Genomic DNA, 25281 nt, shown 5'->3' on the forward strand with positions numbered 1-25281 from the left:
CTGAGTTGTAAGAGCAAAAGCTAGTTACTTTTCTCTAAAATCTGGCCTTTATATTTCAAATTTCAGCACAGAGGAGTTTTGAAGATCAGTCACTCATTATGGCCAGAAATTTTCTTTAGTCCTTGGCTTTTTTTTTATAAATAGTCAACCAAATGGTCTTTGGCCATTTTAGTTTATAATACACTACACAGTCTCTAAGCAAGGCAAGCCATACTTTTGTATGACTTTTTTTTAATTTAATATTTTATTTTTTCCCAATTACAAGTAAACACAATTTTTAATGTTCATTTAAAAATTTTTTTGAGTTTCAAATTCTTTCCCTTCCTCCCTCTCTTCCCCCATTGAGAAGGCAAGCAATTTGATATAGGTTATACATGTGCAATCATGCAAAATGTATTTCCATCGTACATACATTGTATGAATTTAAAATAAAATTAGCATTTAAAACTAATAAAATTATAATCAATGATATAAACTAATCAACTAATTACTTCAAAATTTTTAATACCCTTTCCAATATGACTCTTGTCCCTGTCTATCCCTTAGTCTCTCTAAAATGCTTCTAACTTATTCCTGCTCTTCTTTAATTAAACTTGGACATTCATTTTTGTGTCTCCAACATCAACTTTCACTGGATTTAGATGTAGATTTTTATCAAAGCCAATTTGTTGTTGCTTAGGCATTTTCAGTGGTGTCTGACTCTTTGTAATTCCATACGGGGTTTTCTTGGCAAAGATACTGGAGTGGTTTGCCACTTCCTTCTCCAGCTTATTGTCTGAGACTTGATTTGAACTCAGAAAGATGAGTCTTCCAGACTCCAGGCCTGGTACTCTATCCACTGCACCACCTAGCTGTCCATCAAAACCAATAAAGGAGCTGTGGGTGTTGCAGAATGTACTCAGAAGAAAAATATCAAGTCTTTTGGAGGAAAATGATGGGAATAGTGTTCCACTTCACAGTAGGACTCCTGCCCCCCAAGTGATAGCACTATATCAAATAGTAATCAAATCAAAGCCTGCTTGCTAATTCTTCAGATGCTATTGCTATCTGCTATTCATCAGAGTATTTCTTGGGGGGCGGGGGGGAGAGGAATCCTACTTTGAAATGCTTTTGTTCTAGGCTGTTTAAGGAACCTTAAAGATCATCTTCTCCTACTTCCTCATTTTGCAGATGAGGAAATTGAGGCTCAAAGGTTTCCAAAGGAGTAATTGGTAGAGTCAGAATTAGAATCCAAGTTTATCAGTTCAAATCCAGTGCTTGTTGGTTTAACTTGTAGGCAGTTATTACATATGTCACTCTGAGTACAGAAAGGGCGTTAGATTTTGATGGTGATAATGAAATTTGGTAGACTTTACTATTCAGTAGTGAAGTAGACAGCCAGGTGGTATAGTGGATAGAGTGCCAGGCCTAGAGTCAAATCTCACTTCAGATGCTTACTAACTGTATGACCCTGGGCAAGTTACTTAACCCCCTTTGCCTCAGTTTCCTTATTTGTAAAATGAGCTGGAGAAGGAAATAGCAAACCACTTCAGTATCAACTTGCTATAGAAAAGACCATACCAATCAATATAAAATCATAGATTTCTGTTAAATTTTAGAATTGGAAGGGACCTTGAGGATTATCTACATTCCTCTCTGTCCCTTTTAATTTTTTTTACTTCTAAGGAAAGGAAAGCATAGAAAAGTTAACCAGTCCGCCCAAGGACACAAAACTAATTTGGAAGACTTATTACTTTTTCTACACCTGAAGAATATCACTTTGTATTCTGTAGTTGCAGAGTTTTACTTCTCGCTTAAAAAGAGAGACATAGTCAGAGTAGAGAAATACACATAGAGACAGAGACAGTTATAGAGATGAGGTTAAAAAGACATGTTTTCGTTTTTGTAGTTAGCTGTCCTTTCAGGTCTCAGATTGGAGATCAAATGGTGGCAAACAATAGGAATCTATCCTTCTTCTTGTCATTTTGAATGACAAGATTTTGAATCTTGTCATTTATATAGTACCTCCCCATTATTTAAAGCTTCACGTACACAATCTGAATGGATCTAAATTCATTCTGATTAGTAATGTTCACATTTATAAATGCGAAAAAAAATGCTTCAAGAGAGTTGTGATTTGAGTGAAATCCCACAGCAGATGTCAGGTACTCAAATTCAGGTGTTCTGATTTTAGGCTTCCCACAATCTGTCACAAATAATTTTTTAAAATGTTAATGCCATCTTTAATAGTATATATGTCCTAGTATAGGGGGCGGCAGCTGGGTGGCACAGTGGATAGAGCATTGGGCCTGGAATCAAGAAGACTCATTTTCATGAGTTCAAATCTTTCCTCAGACACTGACTAACTGTGACCCTAGGAGCAAGTCACTTAACCCTGTTTGCCCCAATTCTCATCTGTAAAATGAGCTGGGGAAGCAAATGGCTTCAGTATCTCTGCTAAGAAACCCCAGATGGAGTCATGAAGAGTCAGTTACAACTGCAATGACTCAACATATCTTTTTAAAAAAAAAGATGGATAGATATACCTTCAAATGACCCTTTAGGAATGAAGAGCAAATAAAAAAAATTAGACATTTTAAATAGAGCCATTTATGATTTTTTTTAAATTAGAGAGCTCTGGAAAAATTGCATTCTTTTCCATTTCACCTTGCATTCTTTTTTTTCTTTTTTTAAAAAAAAATTTATTTGTTTTTAGTTTTCAACATTCACTTCCATAAAATTTTCAGTTCCAATTTTTCTCCCCATCTTTCCTCTCCCCCCACCCCAAGACAGCATTAAATTGATATAGGCTCAACATATACATTCATATTAAACCTTTTTCACATTAGTCATGTTGTAAAGAAGAATTAGAACCAGTGGGAGAAACCAGGAGAAAGAAGAAACAAAAAAGAAAAAAGAGAGAGAGAGAGAGCAAAATAATATACTTTGATCTGCATTCAGATACCATAGTTTTTTTTTCTGGATGTCATTTTCCATCATGAGTCCTTTGGAGTTGTCTTGGATCCTTGCAGATGAATCTATCAAAGTTAGTCAACACACATTATGGCTGTTGCTGTGTACAATGTTCTCCTGGTTCTGCTCAGTTCACTCAGCATCAGACCATACAAGTCCCAGGTTTTTTTTGAAGTCTACCTGCTCATCATTTCTTATAGCACAATAGTATTCCATTACATTCATATCCCACAACTTGTTCAGCCATTCCCCAACTGATGGGCTCCCCCATAATTTCCAATTCTTTGCCACCACAAAAAGAGCTGCTATAAATATTTTTGTACATGTGTGTCCTTTTCCTTTTCCTTGCATTAGTTACAAGGTCTTACATTTGATAGATTGTAAGCTTCCTGTTTCATTTTGTCTTTGTATCACCATTACCTTGCATAATAAATGACACATGGTAGGTACTTAATAAATGCTTGGTTTTTTTAAAAATTTTTTTAAATTAATACATTTATTTATTTTTAGTTTTCAACATTTATTTCCACAAGATTTTGAGTTCCAAATTTTCACCCCATCTCACCCCTCCCCCCACCCCAAGATGGCATGCATTCTGAATACTCTTTCCCCTAGTCTGCTTTCCCTGCTTTCTCTACCCCCCTTCCCCTTCTATTTTTCTGTAGGGCAGGATAGATTTCTGTACCCCATTTCCTGTATTTCTTATTTCCTAGTTGCATGTAAAACATTTTTTTTTTAAACATGTGTTTTTAAAACTTTGGGTTCCAAATTTTCTCCCTTCCTCCCTCCCCACCCACCCTCATTGAAAAGGCAGGCAGCTCAATATAGGCTATACATGTGCAGTTATGCAAAACACTTCCATAGTAGACATGCTGTGAAAAACTAACTCTATTTCCTTTAATCCTGTTGTGCCCCCCATTTATTCTATTCTTTCTTTTGACCCTGTCCCTCCTCAGAAGTATTTGCTTCTGGTTACCCCCTTTCCCAATCTGCCCTCCTCTCTATCATCCCCTACTCTCTTGTCCCCTTCCCCCCACTATTTTCCTGTAGGGTAAGACAGACTTCCATACCCAATTGAGTGTGTATGTTATACCCCGCTTAAGTCAAATTCTATGAGAATAAGATTTGCTCATTCCCTCTCACCTTCTCCCGTTTCCCCTCCACTGTAAGAGCCTTTTCTTTTCTGTTTTTTTGTGAGATAATTTACCCCGTTTTACCTTTCCTTTTCTCCTTCTCCTAGTATAATCCTCTCTCACCCCTTAATTTTATTCTCCAGATACGACCCCTTCATCTTCAACTCACCCTGTGCCCTCTATCCATCTATCTATCTATCCATCTATCTGTCTGTCTATATATACATATATATAATTTTTTCCCTCCAACTACCCTAATACTGACAAAGGTCTCATGAGTTCCAAATATCATCTTTCCATGCAGGAATGTAAACTGTTCAACCTTAATAAGTCTCTTATGATTTCTCTTTCCTGTTTACCTCTTCATGTTCCACTTGAGTCTTGTATTGGAAAGTCAGATTTTCTATTCAACTCTGGTCTTTTCATCAAGAATCCTTGAAAGTCCCCTATTTATTTCACTGAATGACCATTTTTTCCCCTGAAGAATTATACTCAGTTTTGCTAGGTAGCTGATTCTTGGTTGTAATCCTATCTCCTTTGCCCTCCGGAATATTATATCCCATGCCTTGTGGTCCCTTAATGTTGAAGCTGCCAAATCTTGTGTTATCTTGATTGTGTTTCCACAATACTTGAATTGTTTCTTTCTGGTTGCTTGTAATATTTTCTCCTTGACCTGGGAACTCTGGAATTTGGCTACAATATTCCTAGGAGTTTTCCTTTGGGGATCTTTTTCAGAAGGAGATCAGTAGATTCTTTCAATTTCTATTTTGCCCTCTGGTTCTAAAATATCAGGGCAGTTTTCCTTGATCATTTCTTGAAAGATGATGTCTAGGCTCTTTTTTTGATCATGGTTTTCAGATAGTCCAATAATTTTTAAATTCTCTCTCCTGGATCTATTTTCCAGGTCAGTTGTTTTTCCAGTGAGATATTTCACATTGTTTTCTAATTTTTCATTCTTTTGAATTTGTTTTACAGTGTCTTGATTTCTCATAAAGTCACTAGCTTCCAATTTCTCTGTTCTAATTTTTAAGGAAGTATTTTCTTCAGTAATCTTTTGGACTTCCTTTTCCATTTGGCCAATTTTGCTCTTTAGGGCATTCTTCTCCTCATTGGCTTTCTGGAGTCTTTTGCCATTTGGGTTAGGCTATTTTTTAAGGTGTTATTTTCTTCATTATTTTTTGGGGTCTCCTTTAGCAAGCTGTTGACTTGTTTTTCATGATTTTCTTGCATCACTCTCATGTCTCTTCCCAGTTTATCCTCTACTTTTCTTACTTGCTTCTCAAAATCCCTTTTGAGCTCTTCCAAGGCCTGGGACTGATTCCTATTTTTCTTGTAGGCTTTAGATGTAGGAGCTTTGACTTTGTTTTCTTCTTCTGGTTGTATGTTTTGATCTTCTTTGTCACCAAAGTAAGATAATATAGTCTAACTCTTTTTGTGCTGCTTGCTCATGATCCCAACCAGTTACTTGAGTTTTAAACTCTGTTAAGGTAAGAGTCTGCTTCTAATGTGGAGAATGTACTGTCTCAAGCTTCGGGGGTTTGTACAGTTGTTTTCAGAGATACTTCTAGGGACCTGAAAAGTGTCAGTTCTTCCAAGGTGCTATGATAAGGGGCAAGGTATTTCCTCTCCACCGCCACAACAAGCTACACCAGGCCACACTCCTTCTCGCCCCAGGACCGCCCCTCAGAACTGTGACCCAGATCCAAGCATGGGCAAAGCAACAGATTCCAGCCTCAGCATTGGCAAAGAGATCCTTGCAATCCCCCTCTGATCAGCCACTTGATTCCCCCTCAGTCTGTGGGCCAGAAGCTCAGGAAACAGCCGCTGCCCTTGGGGCAGCTGAGACCTAGCTTCTTCTCTCACCGCAGTCACAGACTTTTCCCACTGAGCTTCTAAGTTGTCTTTGGCGTTCATGGGTTGAGAAGTCTGGAAACCGCCACAGCTGCCCGCGATTCAGTCCTCTGAGGCCTGCTCCAGCTTCGCTGTGGCCTGTGTGCCTATGCCAAACTGCGCTCCTCTCTCAGCCCAGTGCGATATACCTTTCCAATCAGCCATCTAGGTTGTCTTGGGCTGGAAATTTGTTTTATTGTTTTTTTGTGGGTTCTGCTGCTTTAGAATTTGTTTAGAGCCATTTTTTATAGGTATTTAGAGGGATTTGAGGGAGAGATCAAGCAAGTCACTGCTTTCCCTCCTCCATCTTGGCTCTGCCCTCCATAAATGCTTGTTCATTTGCTAATTAGATAGCAGATTATAACAGCCAGAAGAGTGGCATCAATTTCTTCAACTAGAAAATGGTGATCAAAATTATTAGCACCTACCTCCCAGGATCAAATGAGATAATATTTGTAGAGATCTTATCACAGTATCTGGCATGTAGTAGGCATATAATAAATCCTTCCCTCCCCTTACCTTTTTTTTTTCCTACCCCCAATCCATAATAATTCAGAAGCTGAGCGCATAGTCTTTTGTCATAGGAACTTTATTTTGTCTGGTTGACTTCACAAACTACAATTATGGACACTTGTTATTTGCCTTTTGAATAGGCATTCTGGTAGCTAGGGACTGTTCTGTTGTATCTGTTACCAGAGAGTTTCCTCTGGGGCAACAGTCACTCTTTAAACTCCCTGAAGGAGTTATTTCTTGTATTCTCTCCCATTGTCTTGGTCCCTGAATCCAGATTAATTAAAAGGCTAAGGGATGAGTAAGCAGTACATATATCTTAGAGGGAAGGTAACTAGTTTCACCCATCACACATAACCACCTATTATAACTACCACTATGGAGAATTTACTTACTGTAAATGTACCATCTCTTGCCAGCTCATTTCTAGGCAATTAAAGAAAGGAGTGTTGTTAGGTGCAGAGGTGGGGTTAAAGCAAAGGCCATGGGGAAAAAAGTATAATTGGAATAAAAAAAAAGGAATTTCTCATGTAATTGAGTTCTGTAATGTATTGTCTGTTAGAAATGACTAGATGTCTACTTCACTACTAATGCGTTTTGGCTGTTTTTACATATCATGCTTCACTTATGGTTTGATTTGAAGAAAGATGTTTTGGGTTAGACACAATATGGTTGATCCCTTCTGTTGTCTTTTGATTTCTTTAAAGAAAAATATATTCTGTCTCTATTTCAATCATTTCTAGTTGGAAGTGGGACGTTCTTTCCACCCCCTTGCAGATTGAATTATTCCTTGTAACAAAGATAAGCAACTAAGCAAAAATTCCTGTTCTGAATACATCTGACAATGTATACAACACTCTGCCCAGGGAGTCTCCTACCAACCTTCATTATTCTGTAAGGAAGTCAGAATTCACCTTCCTTTTAGGGATCTTTTAATATTACAAATTTATAATCTTTTAATATTTATAAAATTCATAGCATAGTTCTTTATAAATGTTGAAAAAAATTACATTGTTATAGTGATTATGTTTTCTCTTAGTTCTACTTACTTTACTTTGCATCAATCAGTTAATACTTATTTGTATATATTTATAGATTAATATACTGTCTTCCTCAACAGAATATATGCTCCCTGAGGACAGCTACATTTTCATTTTTGTCTTTGTAAGCCCAGTGTCTAGCACAGTGCTTTGTATGTAGTATATCCTTAATAAAGTTTTCTTTATTGATTAATTGATTAAGATGATTAATTGACAAAAGTCTTGCCATGTTTCTTTGTGTTTCTCATTTGTCATTTCTTGCTACACAGTAATATTCCATTATATCCATATGCCAGTCTTTTTACTTTCATTCCCTGATCACTGAATACTCACTTTGTTTCCAGTTCTTTGCTACAGCAAAGAGTTTTGCTTTGAATATTTTGGTATGTATTGGGCATTTGTTTCTATGTTTGACATCTTTGGACCCCCACCATTTTTTCATGAAACAGTTCTCTGCTTTGGATTCATTTTCATGTAATTGGAAGGATGTTGTTATAGTTGCCCTGCACTCGGGCAGTGCTGTGATGCAGACTTGCTGTGTATTAACTGAATGTTGAAAATGTAGTGTTGTTCAAATTATATTGGAAGGTTTCTACGTATTTTGGTTATGAGAATGGGTGAAGAAGTCTCTATCAATAGGAAGCTAGTTTGGATTTCAGTCATCAGACCATGTTTGACATGTTGGTAAAAACACAAAAATATAACTTCCTTTAGGAGGGGGAAAAATGTAAGCTTATGAGGGGAAAGGATTAAACATGATCTGATCACAAAGCACTCCAAAGTTTACATTTCTTCCCAAAGTCCGTGAAAGAAACATGAAGGGACAGGAAGCTGTTGATTTCTGTGTTTCAATTAAGCAATTAATAATAACTTTTAAAGTGCCTACTATATACTATAGCCTGTGGTAGACAATAAGGTTACAAATACAAATGCAAAGTAGTTCTTGCCCTGAAAGAGCTTACATTCTAATGGGAGTAGGACACAACATGAGCGGATGTATGTGTAGATACATATACACAAATAAATACAAGGTAATCTGGGGGAAGGCACATAGGACACTAGCATCTAGGATCCCAGGAAAGACCTCATGTGGAAGTTGGTACTTGAGGAGAGTCAGAAAGACAGGGGTTGCAAGAGGTGAAACTGAGAGAGAATGAAGGCATGGAGGACAAAGTCATGGAGACAGGCAATGGTGGAGTGTCACTTGTGAAGAACAGCAAGAAGTCCAGCTTGATTGAATGTGTGGAGGGAAGTTATGCATAAATAAGGCTAAAAGGGTAGATGGGGCTAGGGTTTAAAGAGATTAAAATGCCAGAGGAGGTTTATATTTGATCTAGTACATGCTAGGGAGCCACGGCTGTTTATTGAGTAGGGGTAGGGGGATGGATGCCATGGACCCACCTTATTATGATCTGTGCTTTGGCAAAATCACATTGGCAGTTGTTTAGACGATAGAGTAGAATAGGAAAAGATGTGAGTTTAGCTTAATTTTGAACCACGCATTTTAAGAGACGGAAACCTAGAATAGGTGGGAAAAAAGAACAGGGAGAAACTGAGAACAGGTGGGATGGCTCAACCAGCCACATTTGGATATCCTGAAGCACTCAGAAGTGCAGACTAGAAGTCAAGGTGGCAGTGCCAGAGATTTGTGATCAATACATGCCCTTTTTAGTGTAAGCTAGACTGTATATCTGAATGAAAAATCAGATAATTTGTTTAGAGAATGGGTTTAGAAAACTAATAGCATCTGCTTTGAACATAGTACCTTTGTGTGGCTCCAAAAATAATTGCTTAATGGAATGTGCCTTGTGAATCTTGAGAATTAGTTATGTATGTTCACAGCATTTGAAAGAGCTTTGGAATTGGTGTCTGGGGACCTGAGTTCAGTTTTTGGGTTTACCTCTTATGATGACCTGTATGACTTTGGTCAAATCACTTGGGATTACAAATGGAAATGTAAGTCTTTGGCCTTATATACATAAAATGAAGGGGATCAACTAATTGCTATCTAAAGCCTCTTCCAGATGTGGTTCTATGATCCTATGATATCTTGATCATGTGATAGCTAAAGCTGATATAACGAGTCTTTGTTTTATTTTAGGACCTTTCTCCTAATAGAGTCATCTCATGGGGATGTTGTAGAAGAAGGGGGGGGGTCAGGTGACCTTTAACTCTTAAGAGTGTGTAATGCCATTTGTGAGCTTGAACCTATTTTTATTTTCTAAGCCATAGCCATTTGTTTTCTTTTACCAAATATTAGGAGAGATTGGTTCTTTTGTTTTTGAAAGTTGTAAGCTACTGGCAAGATAGATAGAGTGCCAGGCCTGGAGTCAGAAAGACTCCCCTTTCTGAGTTCAAATCTGGCCTTAGATACTTCCTAGCTGTGTGGCCCTGGGCAAGTCACTTTTCCCTGTTTGCCTCAGTTTCCTCATATGTAAAATGAACTGGAGAAGGAAATTGCAAAGCATTCCAGTGTCTTTGGCAAGAAAACCCCAAATGGGGTCACAAAGAGGCAGACCCAACTGAAATGACTGAATAACAACAACATGTTTTCTCTGCTCCTCAATTCTTATATAGATAAGACAACATAGTAAAAACCTTTTCGTCACACAAACCTAGTTTACCTTAGCTTGGAGGCAGCCTATATACCAGGAGTGGGGAACCTGCGGCCTGGAGGCCATATGTGGCTTTCCAGATCCTTAGGTGAGGCCTTTTGACTTGAGTCCAAGTTTTAGAGAACATATCCTTTTATTAAGGGAATTTTTTCTGTGAAGTTTGGATTCACCCCTGGCCTATACTCATATACAAATCTTTGTTAGAATGTTTCAGATATTTTAGGCATTCCAAATTCTATCTAATAGATACCTCCCGCTGCTATCCCATTCTTTCTTATTCAGAAGGCTCTTTTCCTCCTGAAATGTTTTATATTAACAGAGTTCGTCTTTCTGCTTTCCCATTATAACATTTGTGCCAAGTATGTTCAAAGAACTTTCAAAACAACTTTACCATTAATTCGCTCTTTGCCTTGTGTTTTCTTTTAATTCTTTACCTAATTTTGGTCAATCTTGTACAACCTTGGGTGATTTTTATCCAGTCTCTTTATTTGGTTCTACTACTGACTCCATTTTTGTGTTTTACCATTAACTAGCTGACCAACCATCTTTCTGTTTCATCCTCAGCTGTCACAAAGGTCATAGCTTGACAACTAATGGACCATGAACCTCTTCCTCCTTAAGACACTGCTAAGGCTATGTTTTTCTAGTTGACTACTTTTCTAATTTAGTGGCTTATCTGTAGCATTTCATAAATGGAGCATTTGTGTTGTTTAGGGAATCGATTTCTTGAATTCTTCTGATGATTTATCCATTTCATAAAGTTCTTTATTTTTTTCCCTTTGTCATGTGATTTCACAACACTTTGAACACTTGGAGTGAAACAACTACTGGTTTTTATTATGGAATTTTGTGAAACTCGTTAATCTAGTACAATAGAAATTTATTAAGCCCAATTTTTGGAGAAACTGAGAATGTTTATAATTAACTGATAAGCTTGGTTTGAAAGATGTTTATTTGCTTTTCTCCAAAGTTAAAGGCAACTATTTCATTACATTTTCTGAATAACCTACTATCTATCTAAATTTCTCAAAGTAAAAAAATTCCAAACCCAAAGGCAGAACACCCACAATGTGCCTGACTCATTGAAAACAAAAAATAGGTGGGTTTTAATTGTTTGAAATTTTTAAATTAGGTGAGTAAATCATTTCTGGGGACAAAAACGAATAGAGGGGCTGACGTTTTATAATTCTAAGTCTGTAGATGTCTCTGTAGTCTATGACCTTTAAGTACATTTAAATTTTTCTCACTCAAAGCTAGTGTAATTATTTGATAAAACGGCATTGCAAGCTTAATGTCACCTCTACTGATACTGCTACCCAACACTAATATTATTTTCTCTGCAGAAAAATTTGCTAATAGAATCAAGCCAAATTGAATACTTTGCTAGTGGTAGGAAATTAGCCTTGACATAATTACTGTCATCCTTCTTTCCCCTCTCCTATTTCTTGTCACTGGCCAGTTTTTATCTGGAACTTATAACAAAAGAGATCTTCTTGCATCAGATCCATTAAGGTATCTTCATTTGATTCAATCAATGTCAGTCTTCTCATTTTGCATTGGATCAGATGATTGCAGCAGCAAAACAAAAGAAGGAACTCTTCCATCCTCCAAGGGAGGCGGAGAACAGGCGGGAATAGATGAGACATGGCCTCAGCTGCTAACCCAGGCTGGAGATCATAATAAACTCCATTTACTTGTGTCAGGGTTGCCAACTCTGGTCAATTCTGAATGAGATGAGGAGGCGGTTTCCTCAGGCATTTTCTGGGGACAAAGAAATCACCTCTGTATTGAGTCTACACTGGCTTATAAGGATTTCCCATACTCATACATTATGTAGCTTCATATGACCTGGAGGACTGGTACATTTTGTGCTTCTCTCTGCCTTTCAGAGTAATATTGCTTACTTCCAGGAAGGGCACATCAAACAGCAGCATCATGTGCACTCATTGATTCAGTGTTCTCGGCCACTTGGAGAGGTAGTGAACACCATATGTCCTGCTTATCATTGCAGCTATGAATTAATGTTGACACTAATATTATACTTTTTTTCATTATTCAAAAAATTTGGAGTTTTCAAGGATATGGCTCCTTCTGTTCTTTATTCTTGACAAGGAAACTTTGATGGAAAATTCAATCATGCTTTAGTAAGCACTTCACAGATATATTCCTAGGATTTAGAATGACAAGGAGCATTTATTTGGCTGTCCCCCTTATTTTACTGTGGAGGAAACAGAGGCCCAAAGAGATTAATAGATGTAATTAAGATCATACAGCTAGCAAAGGGCAAAGCCATATGGCTTAGCATTAAAGTTAGCTTTATTTATGGAAGTTTTTCCTAGTGACCTACATAGGAAAGGTAAAAAAAAAAAAATCGTGGAAGAAAAACATTTTCAAGAAGAAATGTTTTCATGTGATTCTACAATGACATCTGGTTCCCCTACAGAGATCATTTTTTCAGCTGATACCTTACTACTTACAAAGCCCTAATCTGATGCTCACATATGGCATGGAGGGTTCTCTGGGTTCTGGAAGGCTATGTCAGCTTAACTTTGGGTTCAGCGGGTTCTGTCATTGTTGTTCAGTCATTTCAGTCACGTCCAACTCTTTGTGACCCCATCTGGAGTTTTCTTGGCAAAGGTACTGGAGTGGCTTGGCATTTCCTTCTCCAGCTCATTTTACAGATGAGGAAACTGAGGAAGCAGGGTCAAGTGACTTGTACAGGGTCAAGCAACTAGTGTCTGAGGCCAGATTTGAACTCAGGAAGATGATTCTTCCTGACTTCAGGACCAGCACTCTATCCTCTTCACCACCTAGCTGCCCTAGGTTCTACCATGACGGAAATGGAATTCAACATGTGCTTAGCAAGCACTAGTTTTAGGCACTGAGGAAGAAAAGACAAAAACCATACAATCCTTGCCTTTAAGGAGCATGGCATTATCAAAAGGATGCTGGCCTTGGAATCAGGAAGACCTGGGTTCCAATCCTGCCCCAGATCTTTACTACTGTGACAGTTTCCTCATCTGCAAAATGAGGGAGTTGCACTAGATGACCTCTGAGGTTTCTTCCTGCTCCAAATCTGTGATCCTGCTTGGGGGTTGAGGATGTGGGGGAGGGAGACTATGACATGTAAACTGATAAGTAAATACAAATAAATAAGCATAATTAGGAAAGGGAGGGCAGTTAGGTGGCACAGTGGATTGAGTGCTACGCCTGGGCAGGAAAAAATCATCTTCCCGAATTCAAATCTAGCCTCAGACACTCGCTATGTGACCCTGAGCAAGTCACTTAACCCTGCTTGCCTCAGTTTCCTCATCTGTAAAATGAGCTGGAGAAGGAAATGCCAAATGACTCCAGTATCTTTTCCAAGAAAACCCCACGTGGTGTCAGGGAGAGTTGAACATGACTAAAAAAATGACCAGACAACAAGAACATATTAGAGGAGAGACTAACAACTTGACTCAGGTGAGGGGACATCAAGATGGGCCTTCTGTAAGAGATGATATCTGAGCTGTGCTTTGAAGCAAATAGCAAACTAGGGATTCTAGGAGGCAAACCTGAGAAGGGAGTGCCTTGTAGATATGGAGGAAGGGTGTAAGAATACATAAGGATGAAGATGAAATATTTTATATGGGAAAGAGCAATTAGGTAGGACCAGTTAGGGAACATGATGGGGAGAGACAGGCTGAATCCATATTGTAAGGGACTTCAAATGCCAAGCAGAGGAATTTGTGTTTTATCTAGAGCAGTAGTTTTTACCTTCTTTGTGTTGCAGCTTCTTCTGGCAGTCTGGTGAAGCCGATGGAACCCTTCCCAGAAGAACATTTTTACATGCATAAATTAAAATCTATAAGGTTACAGAAGAAACCAATTATGTTGAAATATAGTTTTGAACATTTTATTTAAAGGAAAAGTTCAGAGAACTCAAGTTAAGAACCCCAGATCTAGAGGAAATGGGGAGCCTCTCAAGTTTCTTAAGAAGAATGACATATTCAGACTTGCCCTTTAGAAATATAAATTTGTAGGAGAGCAAGGAATAGTTTACCTGTCAGATCTATGGAGAAGGGAGGAATTTATGACCAAACAAGAGATAGAGTACATCATGAAATGCAAAATGGATAATTTTGATTACATTAAATTAAAAAGATTTTCCACAAACAAAACCAGTGCAACCAAGGTTAGAAGAAAAGCAGGAAGCTTGGAAACAATTTTTATAGCCAGTATTTCTGATAAAGGCCTCATTTCTCAAATTTGTAGAATTGAATGAAATTTATAAGAATACAAGTCATTCCCCAATTGATAAATGGTAGAGGATAAGAACAGGCAGTTTTCAGATGAAGAAATTAAAGCTATCAGTAGTCATGGGGAAAAATCTTACAGAAATGCTTATTTTAAAAAGCTATCTGTGTATGTAATTGGAAAAAAATAAAACACTATTAAGTACAAGAAAAAGAAATATAAATTTGTCAGCTATAGTGAGGAAAGACTGTAGAGGGGACATACTAGAGGAAGGGAAAATAGTGAGGAAGCTACTGTAGTAATTTAGAAGAGTGGTGATGAGAGCTTGAATTAGAGTGATGGCTTTGTGCTAGAGAGAAAGGAGAAATATATGAGAGATTCTATGGAGGTGGAATTGATAGAATTTGGCAGTTAATTGGATCTGTGGCTTGGGGAAGAGGGTAGAATGGAGGATTATTGATTGTGACTGTGAAGATAGTGGTTAAGTGAATATAAAGAGAAAACTTAGGGAAAGGAGTGGGTTTGATTGCTTTGAATGGAATCTGAGAAACAGACTGTCTCTGTTTTTGAAGGACTACCCTAGCTAGGCAGGCAAAACCTCATTACCAGTAGTCTGACCACTTGGAGATAAATTCTTGGGCTGTGCAGTACCATCAAAGAAAGAAAAATACAAAGTGGTGCTCAGTCCTCCAGAGTCCTCTTCCACTTCTGTAGTAATGGTGGTAGATTAGTGGAAAAGGGGGCAGGGTATTTCAAAAATCACATAATTTTTAGATCATTTATAAAGATTTACTTATTCAGTCGTTTCTGACTCTGTGTACCCATTTGGGGTTTTCTTGGGAAAGATACTGAAATGTTTGCTGTTTCCTTCTCCAGTACATTTTACACATGAGGAAACTGAGGCAAACAGGATTAAGTTACTTGACCAGAGTCACACAGTAAGTGTCCAAGGATGGATTTGAACTCAGGTCTTTCTCACTCCAGGCCCAGCGCTCTATCCACTGTACCACATAGCTGCCCTCCTTGTCCTGTGACTAATGGGTACATATAATCTTGAGGGAGATAACTTGTATCAATCTTGACCTCATTATAAATAAAAGTATAAGAAAGAGAAATGTTACAGAAATGTTACAAGACAACCTCATTTCATGACAACCTCAATTCTTACTTTAAGGCCGAAGAGAAGTATTTATGGAGAAGTAGCTAGAGCGCCAGGCCTGGGCTTAGGAAGACTCATCTTCCTAAGTTCAAATCCAGTCTCAGAAATTTACTAGCTGTGTGACCCTTGGCAAGTCACTTAACCCTGTTTGCCTCAGTTTCCTCATTTGTAAAATGAGCTGATGAAGAACATGGAAAAACTATTCCATTATCTTTGCTAAGAATACCTTAAGTGGGTTTACAAAGAGTGATATGACACAAAAAAGATTCAACAACAAGACTGTGTGCCAGGCACTGTGCTGGGGGGCACAGAAAAGACAAAAAACAAAAAAAACCCGCCACAGTCCCTATCTTTTAAGTATCTCATATTGCAATGGGAGAGATGACATGTAAATAAGTAGGCACATACAAGAGTGTAGATGAAAAGTAATCTCAGCATCCTAGCATCTAGGGGCAAGGACAGGACTGAGAGAGCCCCCTTGCAAAAGCTGAGTATTGCAGGAATACGTGGAAACTGAGAGGCAGAGGTGACGAGGTAAAGCTTGTGGGACAGCCAGCTCAAAGGTACAAAGACAGATGATGGAATGTCATGCGGGAGGAATTGCAAGTATGTTATTTTAGTTGGATTCTCCAGTGCACAAAGTAAAGTAATAAAAGCTCTTCACGTTACCAAAGAGAGCACTTTATTTTTGATCATGGACATAATTGAAGCCACTGTAGTTTTACTGAGTAGTTATTGACATGGTCAGATCTTTGCTTTAGGAAAATCACTTTGACAGTTGAATGGAGGATGGATTGGAGAGAGAGCAGGAGAGACTTAAGGCAGGGAAAAAATGTTAGAAGGCTATTTTAATAGTCCAAGCAAGAGGTGATAAGGGCCTGAGGTGATGCAGGGTGTTCCTATGCAAGTGGAGAGAAGAGGACATATATGAGAGATGTTGTGAAGGTAGAAATGACAAGATTTGGGAACAGATTGGATTTGTGAGGGTGAGGAATCAGGTATGACATTGAGGTTGTGAGCTTAGATGACTGGGAGGATGGTAGTTCCCTTGGCAGAAATAAGGAACTTGGGAAGAGAGGAATGTTTTGGGGGAAAGATAATGAGTTCTGTTTAGGGCATGTTGAGTTTAAGATGCCCAAAAGACAGATTGTAGTTTAAGGAAAAGATAGGCTAGGTCTGTAGATATGGAAATGATCAGCAGACATGATTTTTGAAAACCTGAGTTTACCTAATGAGATGGTGTAGAAGGATAAATGAAGAGGGCCCAGACAGAGCCTTGAGCAACTTGGTTAGAGAGAGAGAGAGAGAGAGAGAGAGAGTGTGTGTGTGTGTGTGTGTGTGTGTGTGTGTGTGTGAGAGAGAGAGAGAGAGACATGGATGGAGATCCAGTAAAAGGAAACTGAGAAGTGGTTGGACAGAAGAGAACCAGGAGAGAGCAGTGTCACAAAAACATAAAGAGGAGAAACTATCGAACAGGAAGTGATCAACAGGTTCAGATGCTGCAGAAAGGTCAAGGAGGATCAGAGTTGAGAAAAGACCCTTAGATTTGGCCGTTGAGGTCATTGATGAGGGAACGTTGCATGAGCTCAGGAGCGAGATTGCAGAAGGTTTAGAAGAGAGTTGAGAGGAGAGGAAGAGGAAGCACAGTGTAGACTACTCCCTCAAGGAATTTAGCCATCAAGGGGAGGAAAAGATGCAGGATGATGGCTAGCCAGGTTGCTGGGATCAAGTGAGAGTATTTTAAAGGTCAGGGAGACATACATGTGTTTATAGGAAGCAAGGAACCAATAGATAAGGAAAGACTGAAGATATTAGAAAAAGTGGGAATGATCCCGGGGCAGTCTGCTGGCAAGATGGGAAAGGGTGAGATCAAGAATGCATGTAAATTGGTTGGCCTTTGGCAAAGAGAAGGGCTGCCTTAAAAGAACCTAAAAATTGTCTCATCCAGAAAATGCTTGAATTCCTTGCCAGTTGGAGAGGGATGGCAGCCAAAGGCAGCACCAGTTTAGAATATAAACTTGTTTGTGAAATCATACAGAGAGAAACAGGAGATGATGAGGAATATCCTTTCAGAAAACAGCAAGTATGGAAGGAAATAAAAGGAAAGGAAATGAAAGAAAAAAACAATTTTTTTCTTTTTACCAGGCTCATTATTTATTTGTGTTTGGCATTTCCTTTTTTAAAAAAAAATTTGAGTTCCAAATTCTCTTCTTCCTTCCAGCTTCTCCCCCACACATTGACAAGGCAAACAATATATCAATTGTACTTGTAAAATCTTGTAAAACATTTCCATATTATCCATTTGCAAAACAAATATACAAAAAATAAGCAAGAAGTTATAACCTTAATCTGCACTCAGAGTTCATCAGTTCTTTCTCTAGAGGTGGATAGCATTTTCTCATCATAAGTCCTTTGAAATTGTCTTGGATCATTGTATTGATCAGAGTAGCTAAGTCTTTCACAGTTGATCATCTTTACAATGTTACTGTTATTGTGTACGATGTTCTCCTGGTTCTGCTCACTTCACTTTGCACTGGTTCATATGAGTCATCTTCCCAGGTTATTCTGAAATCATACCGTTCATCATTTCTTACAGCACAGTAGTATTCCATCACAATTATACACCACAACTTGTTCAGCTGTCCCTCAATTGATGGGCATCATCCTGATTTCCGATTCTTTGCCACCACAAAAAGAGCTGCTATAAATATCTTTTGTACGTATAAGTCCTAGGAAAAACATGTTTAAAGAAAGCTTGGCAGCAGAACCAAACTCTCTCCTCCTTTCCAGTTGCACAACTGTCACCTGATATGGGCCTCGCCTTCTCTTGTGTAGACTATTGCAATAGGCTGTTAATGAATCTCTCTGAATCTTATCCCTAATCCATCCTCCCCACTGCTGCCAAATGGATATTCCTATAGCACACATCTAATAACATCACTCTCTGATTAAGAAGTTTCATTTTTCCCAGTTGCCTCTAGGTTAGAATACAAACTTATCTTTTTGGCCATTAAAGACTTTACTAGTCTGGCTCTGGCCTGTATTTCAGGATGGCGCATTACTTTCCTTCCACCCTCTCTATTCCAAACCAATTGGACTGACTTGCTGTTCCCTATATGTGAGATTCCCTCTCCTTCCTTTGGGACATTGCACCCGCTGCCTCTCATTCCTGGAGGGTACTGTCTCCTTATCTTGTCTATGCCCCTGCTTCTAGAAATTATTTCATATTTGGTAGGAGATAGCAGAATAAATGTATAGTGCCTTGCACTAAGTACTTTACAAGTACTATCTCATTTGATCCTCACAACAATCTTGCTATTAATATCCCTGTTTTGCAGTTGAAGAAACTGAGGCAAACAGATTAAGTAATGTGCCCAAGGTTGCACAGCTAGAAAGTATTTGCAGTGAGATTTGAACTCAGGTCTTCCTGATTTCAGGCCCAATGTTGGATCTCCTGTGCCACCTAGCCATCTCTATTTTACACTCAGTAGACCCTAGGTAGCTAGGTGGCTCAGTGGATAGAGCGCTGGGTCTAGAGTCATGAAGAACTGAGTTCAAATCTTACCTTAGACACTCACTATCTGTGTGATTCAGGGCAACTCACTTAACTTATGCTTGCCTTAATCCACCGGAGAAGGAAAGGATAAATCACTGCCATATCTTTGCAAAGAAAACCTCATACAGTGTCATGAAGAGTCAGTTATGACTGAGCAACAACATCCCCTACTTAGTTTTTTTTCTTTTTTCATTTATAGAATTTATTTTATTTTTAATTTATAGAATAAAACAAGCATTTGCATAATGTACTATAATAAAAAAGATGATTGCACATGAAACTACAAATCTGTTACATACAACTTGCAATACCTTTTAAATATATAATAATCATGTAAATTTTTTCTTCCCTTCTCCCCCATAGATTGCTACCATTAGACACAGACAAGTATATATTTGTAAAATTATTCTATACTTATATTTATCAGGTCTTTCTCTTGATACAGATAGCATTTTTCTTCATTTGTCCATTATAGTTAGGCCAATATAATAAAAATGACAATGGAACCTAAATTAATTTATGTATTCAATGCCATCCCAATTAAATTACCTACTTTATTAACAGATTGGTTCTTGCTGAGATTAGTCCATGAAAGGGATAAAGTAAATATGTTTTTTTCTCCAATTCAGTTTACTTGCTTTTTTGTTCATTTATTTATTTTAAGATGATCACCCTCTTTTGTCTACGATGGACATGCAATGACTTCACAATGACCTGATAATGCTATTGATTGGCATAAGAGCTTGACCTCCTCCATATCTGACCTGGGCAAGTTCTCCCCTCCTTAGGAAACTTAGTGACCTTCTACTTCTGGGGCTCGCCGTATTGATGCTGGACTTAGTGAGAACACTCTGTCATCTTATCCCACTGTAGCTCAGAACTCTTTTTTCTGTTTTATTTATTTGGTTTTAGTTTTCAATATTCACTTCTATAAGATTTTGAGTTCTAAATTTTGTACCCCTCTCTCCACTTGCCCTTCCCCTTGACAGTGTGCAATCTGATGTAGGGTGTACATGTACAGTCATGTTAAACATATTTCCACATTAGTCAAGTTGTAAAGAAGAATTAGAACCAAAGAGAAAACCACAAGAAAAAAGAAACCAAAATAAAAGAGATAGAGAGAGAAAATAGTATGTTTCGATTTGTATTCAGACTCCATAGTTCTTTCTCTGGATGTGGATAGCATTTTTCATTATGAATCTTTTGGAATTGTCTTAGATCTTTGTATCGCTGAGAAGAATTAAGTCTATCAAAGTTGGTGATGACACAATATTGCTGTTACTGTGTACATTGCTCTTCTGGTTCTGTTCACTTCACTCAGCATCAGTTCATGTTAGTCTTTCCAGCTTTTTTTGAAGTCCACCTGTTTGTCATTTCTTATGGAACAATAGTATTCCATTATAGTCATATACCACAAGTTGTTCAGCAATTCCCCAATTGATGGGCATCCCCTTAATTTCCAATTCTTGGCCACCACAAACAGAGCTGCCATAAATATTTTTGTACATGTGAGTCCTTTTCCCATTTTTATGATCTCTTTGAGATGCAGACCTAGAAGTGGTCCTGTTTGATCAAAGGGACCCTGTTTTATAGCCCTTTGGGCATAGTTCCAAATTGCTTTCCAAAATGGTTAGATTAGTTCTCAACTCCACCAAAAATGCATTAGTGTTCCCAGTTTTCCCACATCTTCTACAGCATTTATCATTTTCCTATTTTGTTATCTTAGCCAAGCTGATAGCTGTGATGTGGTACCTCAGTGTTGTTTTAATTTGCATTTCTCTAATCAATAGTGATTAAGAGTATTTTTTTCATATGACTGTGTAGCTCAGAACTCTTGAGCTCAAGATTCACCAGCCTCAGCCTCTCAGGTAGCAGAGATGACATGCATGAGCCGACAGTGTAGGCCTATTGTGTTAAATATTTCAGTCCAATTCAATACATCTTAGTAGTACCTACTGTATGAAAAGTATTGTGCTTGATTAACTATGCAAAGGCAAGAACAGAATGTTCCCTGACCTTTAGAATGGCTTCATTCTGCTGTGACATGGGTGCTCTGACATGTACTCAGATAAATTACAAGGTGGCAAAGGATATGAACAAAGAAATAACAAAAATAAAATTTTCTCAGAATATTCAAGGACCGAAAGAATACTGTCAACTAGAGGAATCCGAGAAGGCTATCTGGAGGAGGTAATGCCTGACCTAAACTTTGAAGGAAGATAAGGATTCTGAAAGCTGTATAGGAGGAGGAGGAGGTAGTTCATTTAAGGCATGGAGAATGGCCTGCTCAAATGTAGTCTAGGTTGGCTGGATGTAGGATGAATGAAACTGAGTAATTTGGTGTAAAATGCTGGAAAGGTAGATTCAAGCCGAATTGTAGAGTCCTTAAATGCCAGGATGACAAGTTTGTGTTTTATCCTGTAGGCTGGGAGTTAGCTAAATCTAGCCCTCTACCTGTGTCTGGTTTTTGCGTTTTTAAATACAATAAAACTTTTTTTTTCAAAATGTAGAAATCATTCTTAGTTTGTGAGCTGTACCAAAACAGACAGAGGCTGGATTTTGTCTTTTGGGCCAGTGGCAATGGTGAGCCACTGAAGCTTTTTGAGTAGGAAAATGACTGTGGCCTTATCTGTGACTTATGAAGATTATTTAGGCAGCTTTATGAAGGATGAATTTATGTATTTCATTAATGCCTATTATTCATATATGATGTGTCCTCCAACTCAGTTCGTGGGGGTCTTGTCTTTTAGACTGGATAACTCTTAAGGGCAGAAATCACTGCAATCATTCTGTACTGTATATGTAAATCAGTCCTTAATAAGAGCTTTCTAATGGTGATAATGGTGATACACATTTCATAGAAGATAAAATCTTAACTGTTGATATCGTTTTCCTATTCTAGTCTTTCCTATTTTCTTCACTCAGAGTTTATTTTTTAAAATATGTATTTTTTTTTTTTTACTTTTCAAAGGAGAAAAAGATGAGAAAACTGCTCCAGGCCAGGCTGTTTGTCCCACTCCAGGTTGCCGAGGAGTAGGTCATATCAGAGGTCCAAGCTACATGGGACATCACAGGTACCTTTTTTTAAAAAAAAAAATAGTTTTGACTAAGTTCAATTGTAGGTTCAGTCATCTGTACAGATTAACACCAACTCTTGGCTTAAGATAAATTTAGAAAGGTCTAAAGCTAGTCAGATATCAGGCATATTTGATCTCCCTGTTCTTCGTCAAACTTGGTGCTCCTCATACCACCTTATACAGATGGTCTTCCTTCCGTTTCTCTCTCCTTCCCATAACCTTCTAGAATTCTCTGCCCTTCCTCAGATTTTCCCACTCCCCAGGCCTTTATCCTTTACCTCTCTGCCCTTTCACCGTTTCCTGCAAGGCCTCATACTGACTGGACTATGTTCACAGTCCATTGCTCTGCCTTCAGATCCTCCTGCTTCCTTCCAGGAGAATCCACAAAGCTTTATTGCCCTCTGCACCTCTTATTTCTGTTTCTATTTGTCTCTCTCTTAGCTATATTTCTCTCTGTCTCTCAGGTATATGGATGGTAGTAGGAGAATTGCTGGGAATGAATCAATCATAAAAATATTTCCTCTCAGTTTTCCAGAAGAATAAAACACAAAAATGAACATGCAAATAAATGAACCAATTCTGATCCCCCTCTTTCTTCCTACTCCTGGGAATTCTATGAATTGGGAAAGGAAATGTCAGGTTATTCACACAGGTGATTCAGACATACTATTTTAAATAAGCTCCAGGCTCGTAGATAAGAAGTTGATTAACTTACATAGAAGTTGATACAAATGCCTAACCAGGAGAAAGACTGCTGAAATAAATCATCAGATCCACATCCTAAGGGAAATTATCATTGTGTAATTGGTTATGAATCTGGCCACGTTGTTTATGATGGAAAACGTATGATTTAAAGGGAAGATATCTGGAGTCCACCTTTACAGGCATTAGCTAAGCCTTGCAATGCTCAAGCTGCCATATAAATAAATAATTTATTTTATGCAGTGGACCTCTACTAATGTCTAATTCTGATGGTTCATGGGGGCATGAAGGTGACTTTGGAGTCTTGAAGATTGTGGAGTGTGTTCTCTGGTAGGTTTTATCAATCCAAAAGGCTTTGAGTACAGCCTAGATGACTATGGGATCCCATAATATTTACTGTCCTAGTTTGGGGAGGTTCATCTTCAGAAGGTTGGCCACCAGGTGATGAATTTATTTGACTAAGGCAACTAATTGTAGAGAGATTGCAATTTGTGTAGGTGAAGGGAGGATATGTGCTTAGAAGATTGTGAATTTTTTTTTTAATATTGAAGTGAAATTAAGAGAGGGAAAGGCTACAGACATTTATTATTAAGGGAGAGGAACATTGAAAACATTCATAATTTCTAATAATACTGTACAGCCAAGGTAGGGGAAAGAATTTCTTGGGAATTCTTGTTAATTGCAAGTCGGCTTACTATAGAGTGGGAGATGTTGGAAATTTTAAATTAGTTCTGGAAGATTGTCTTCATTTCCCTTGTTTTAATCATTTACTCATTTCGAGTAGCAGTCAGTGGTATTTACAGTGAAGTTCAGAGTGTTGCTCTCCTGGAGTTACCTGTAATTATCTACCCCATAGGTATGGTATTTAAATGTTTTTCATGTATTACTTTTCTGAAAACTACTACTTCTGTTTATATTCACTGTAGGTCATTACCCTCTGATTATCAGTTAGTAAGCTAAGCACCTCATTTGTATAATTAAAAACCAAAATTAAATGAACCTGTTGTAATTCTTCCATGATTATCAGGGCTAAGAGTATTTCATTTTGTGTCTGTAATCTGTGCCTTGTGTTTTCATATTACTTTTGATTATTTTAGTCGTAATTTTATACATCCCAAAGGAACAAAAATATTGATGTACCGTATTTATTTTTTGATATATCAATTTGAAATCCATATTAATTTTTATGTTGTAAATGTTATATATGTTTTATTTAGAAATTTGCCATATTGTTGGAGTGTATTTTTTCTCAATGGCAGCAAGGATAAAGGACAGGGGGAGGGAGACAGGAATCAAAGAAACAAGAATTTCAAAACTCTGCTTTCAAGTCAACAGGATTTAGTACATGGCTGCCTTTGGAGTTAGAAAGATTTGGGTTCCCACCTCTGACACATAAATGTGAAATGAACCTGAACTTTCATTTAACGTCACATTGCCCCAGGCAATACTGGTTATAAATCACAGAACAGTTACTTATCTGAATTGATGTAACTGAGTTGAATAAGGACCCCTCTCCCGGGGACCTTGTACCAGTGAAATTAGAAGTTTGGTTCACTTTCATCCCCAGATTCCCCATTAATAACTATTGCAATAATTTAGTCTTATGACTCATGTGTCCCTCTTAGGTTTCTGCCACCGCCAGTACCGTACAGCATATTTCTACATTTTGAAAATCATAACATATTTGAAATGTCTAAAATTCCTTTTAGTTGCCTTTGTATAAAATATTCTTAAGGATTGAGATGTTTGAAAGTAGAGAATGTAATTTTTAAAAAAACCATTCAATGCCATAATGATTTCACTTTGAATGTTTATGCTTGGAAAAACAGTAAACAGTGCTTCTTAAAAATAAATTCTTTGAATAATTGGGGAAATATTCACCACTTCTGGTTAGGCTGTGCTTAGAAAATGAAATGACAATACTAGTAAAATTTATTTATAGTTAATATTACACCAGTCATATTACCAAGCAGATAGTATATAGAAGTAGACATAATATTAAAATATCTTTGGGAGAACAAAAGATCTAGAATTTCACGGTAAATGATGAGAAGTATGAATGCAGGGTGCATGGTACTGTCAAAGCTCACAATAAAGCAATAGAGAAGGGGAAGGGAATAGTGGCAGCTAGGGGGCACCATAGTGCATAGAATGCCAGGCCTGGAGTTAGGAAGACTCACTTTCCTGAGTTCAAATCTGGCCTCAGACACTTATTAGCTGAGTGATCCTCAGCAAATCACTTAACCCTGTTTACATCATTTTCCTCATCTATAAAATTAGATGGAGAAGGAAATGGCAAACCACTCCAGTATCTTTGCAAAGAAAACCCCAAATGGGGTCACAAAAAGTTGGACATGACTGAAAATGACCAAACAGCATCAAAAACAAAATGTGCCAGGTGCTGTGCTAAG

General features: G+C 37.9%; 1 protein-coding gene across 4 annotated transcripts in view; it reads left to right on the plus strand.

Moving 5' to 3' along the window:
• Positions 1-25281, plus strand: part of LOC114054055 (lethal(3)malignant brain tumor-like protein 4) — a 504773-nt gene that overhangs the window by 261800 nt on the left and 217692 nt on the right. For all 4 annotated transcript variants that reach the window (XM_027877122.1, XM_027877124.1, XM_027877123.1 and 1 more), the window contains one exon: positions 22063-22165. In XM_027877122.1, the coding sequence (XP_027732923.1) occupies positions 22063-22165 (103 nt within the window). The remainder of the gene's footprint in view (positions 1-22062; positions 22166-25281) is intronic.

The sequence above is a fragment of the Vombatus ursinus genome, unplaced genomic scaffold (assembly GCF_900497805.2).
Source record: "Vombatus ursinus unplaced genomic scaffold, bare-nosed wombat genome assembly UNPS02014812.1, whole genome shotgun sequence".
Taxonomy (NCBI): Eukaryota; Metazoa; Chordata; class Mammalia; order Diprotodontia; family Vombatidae; genus Vombatus; species Vombatus ursinus.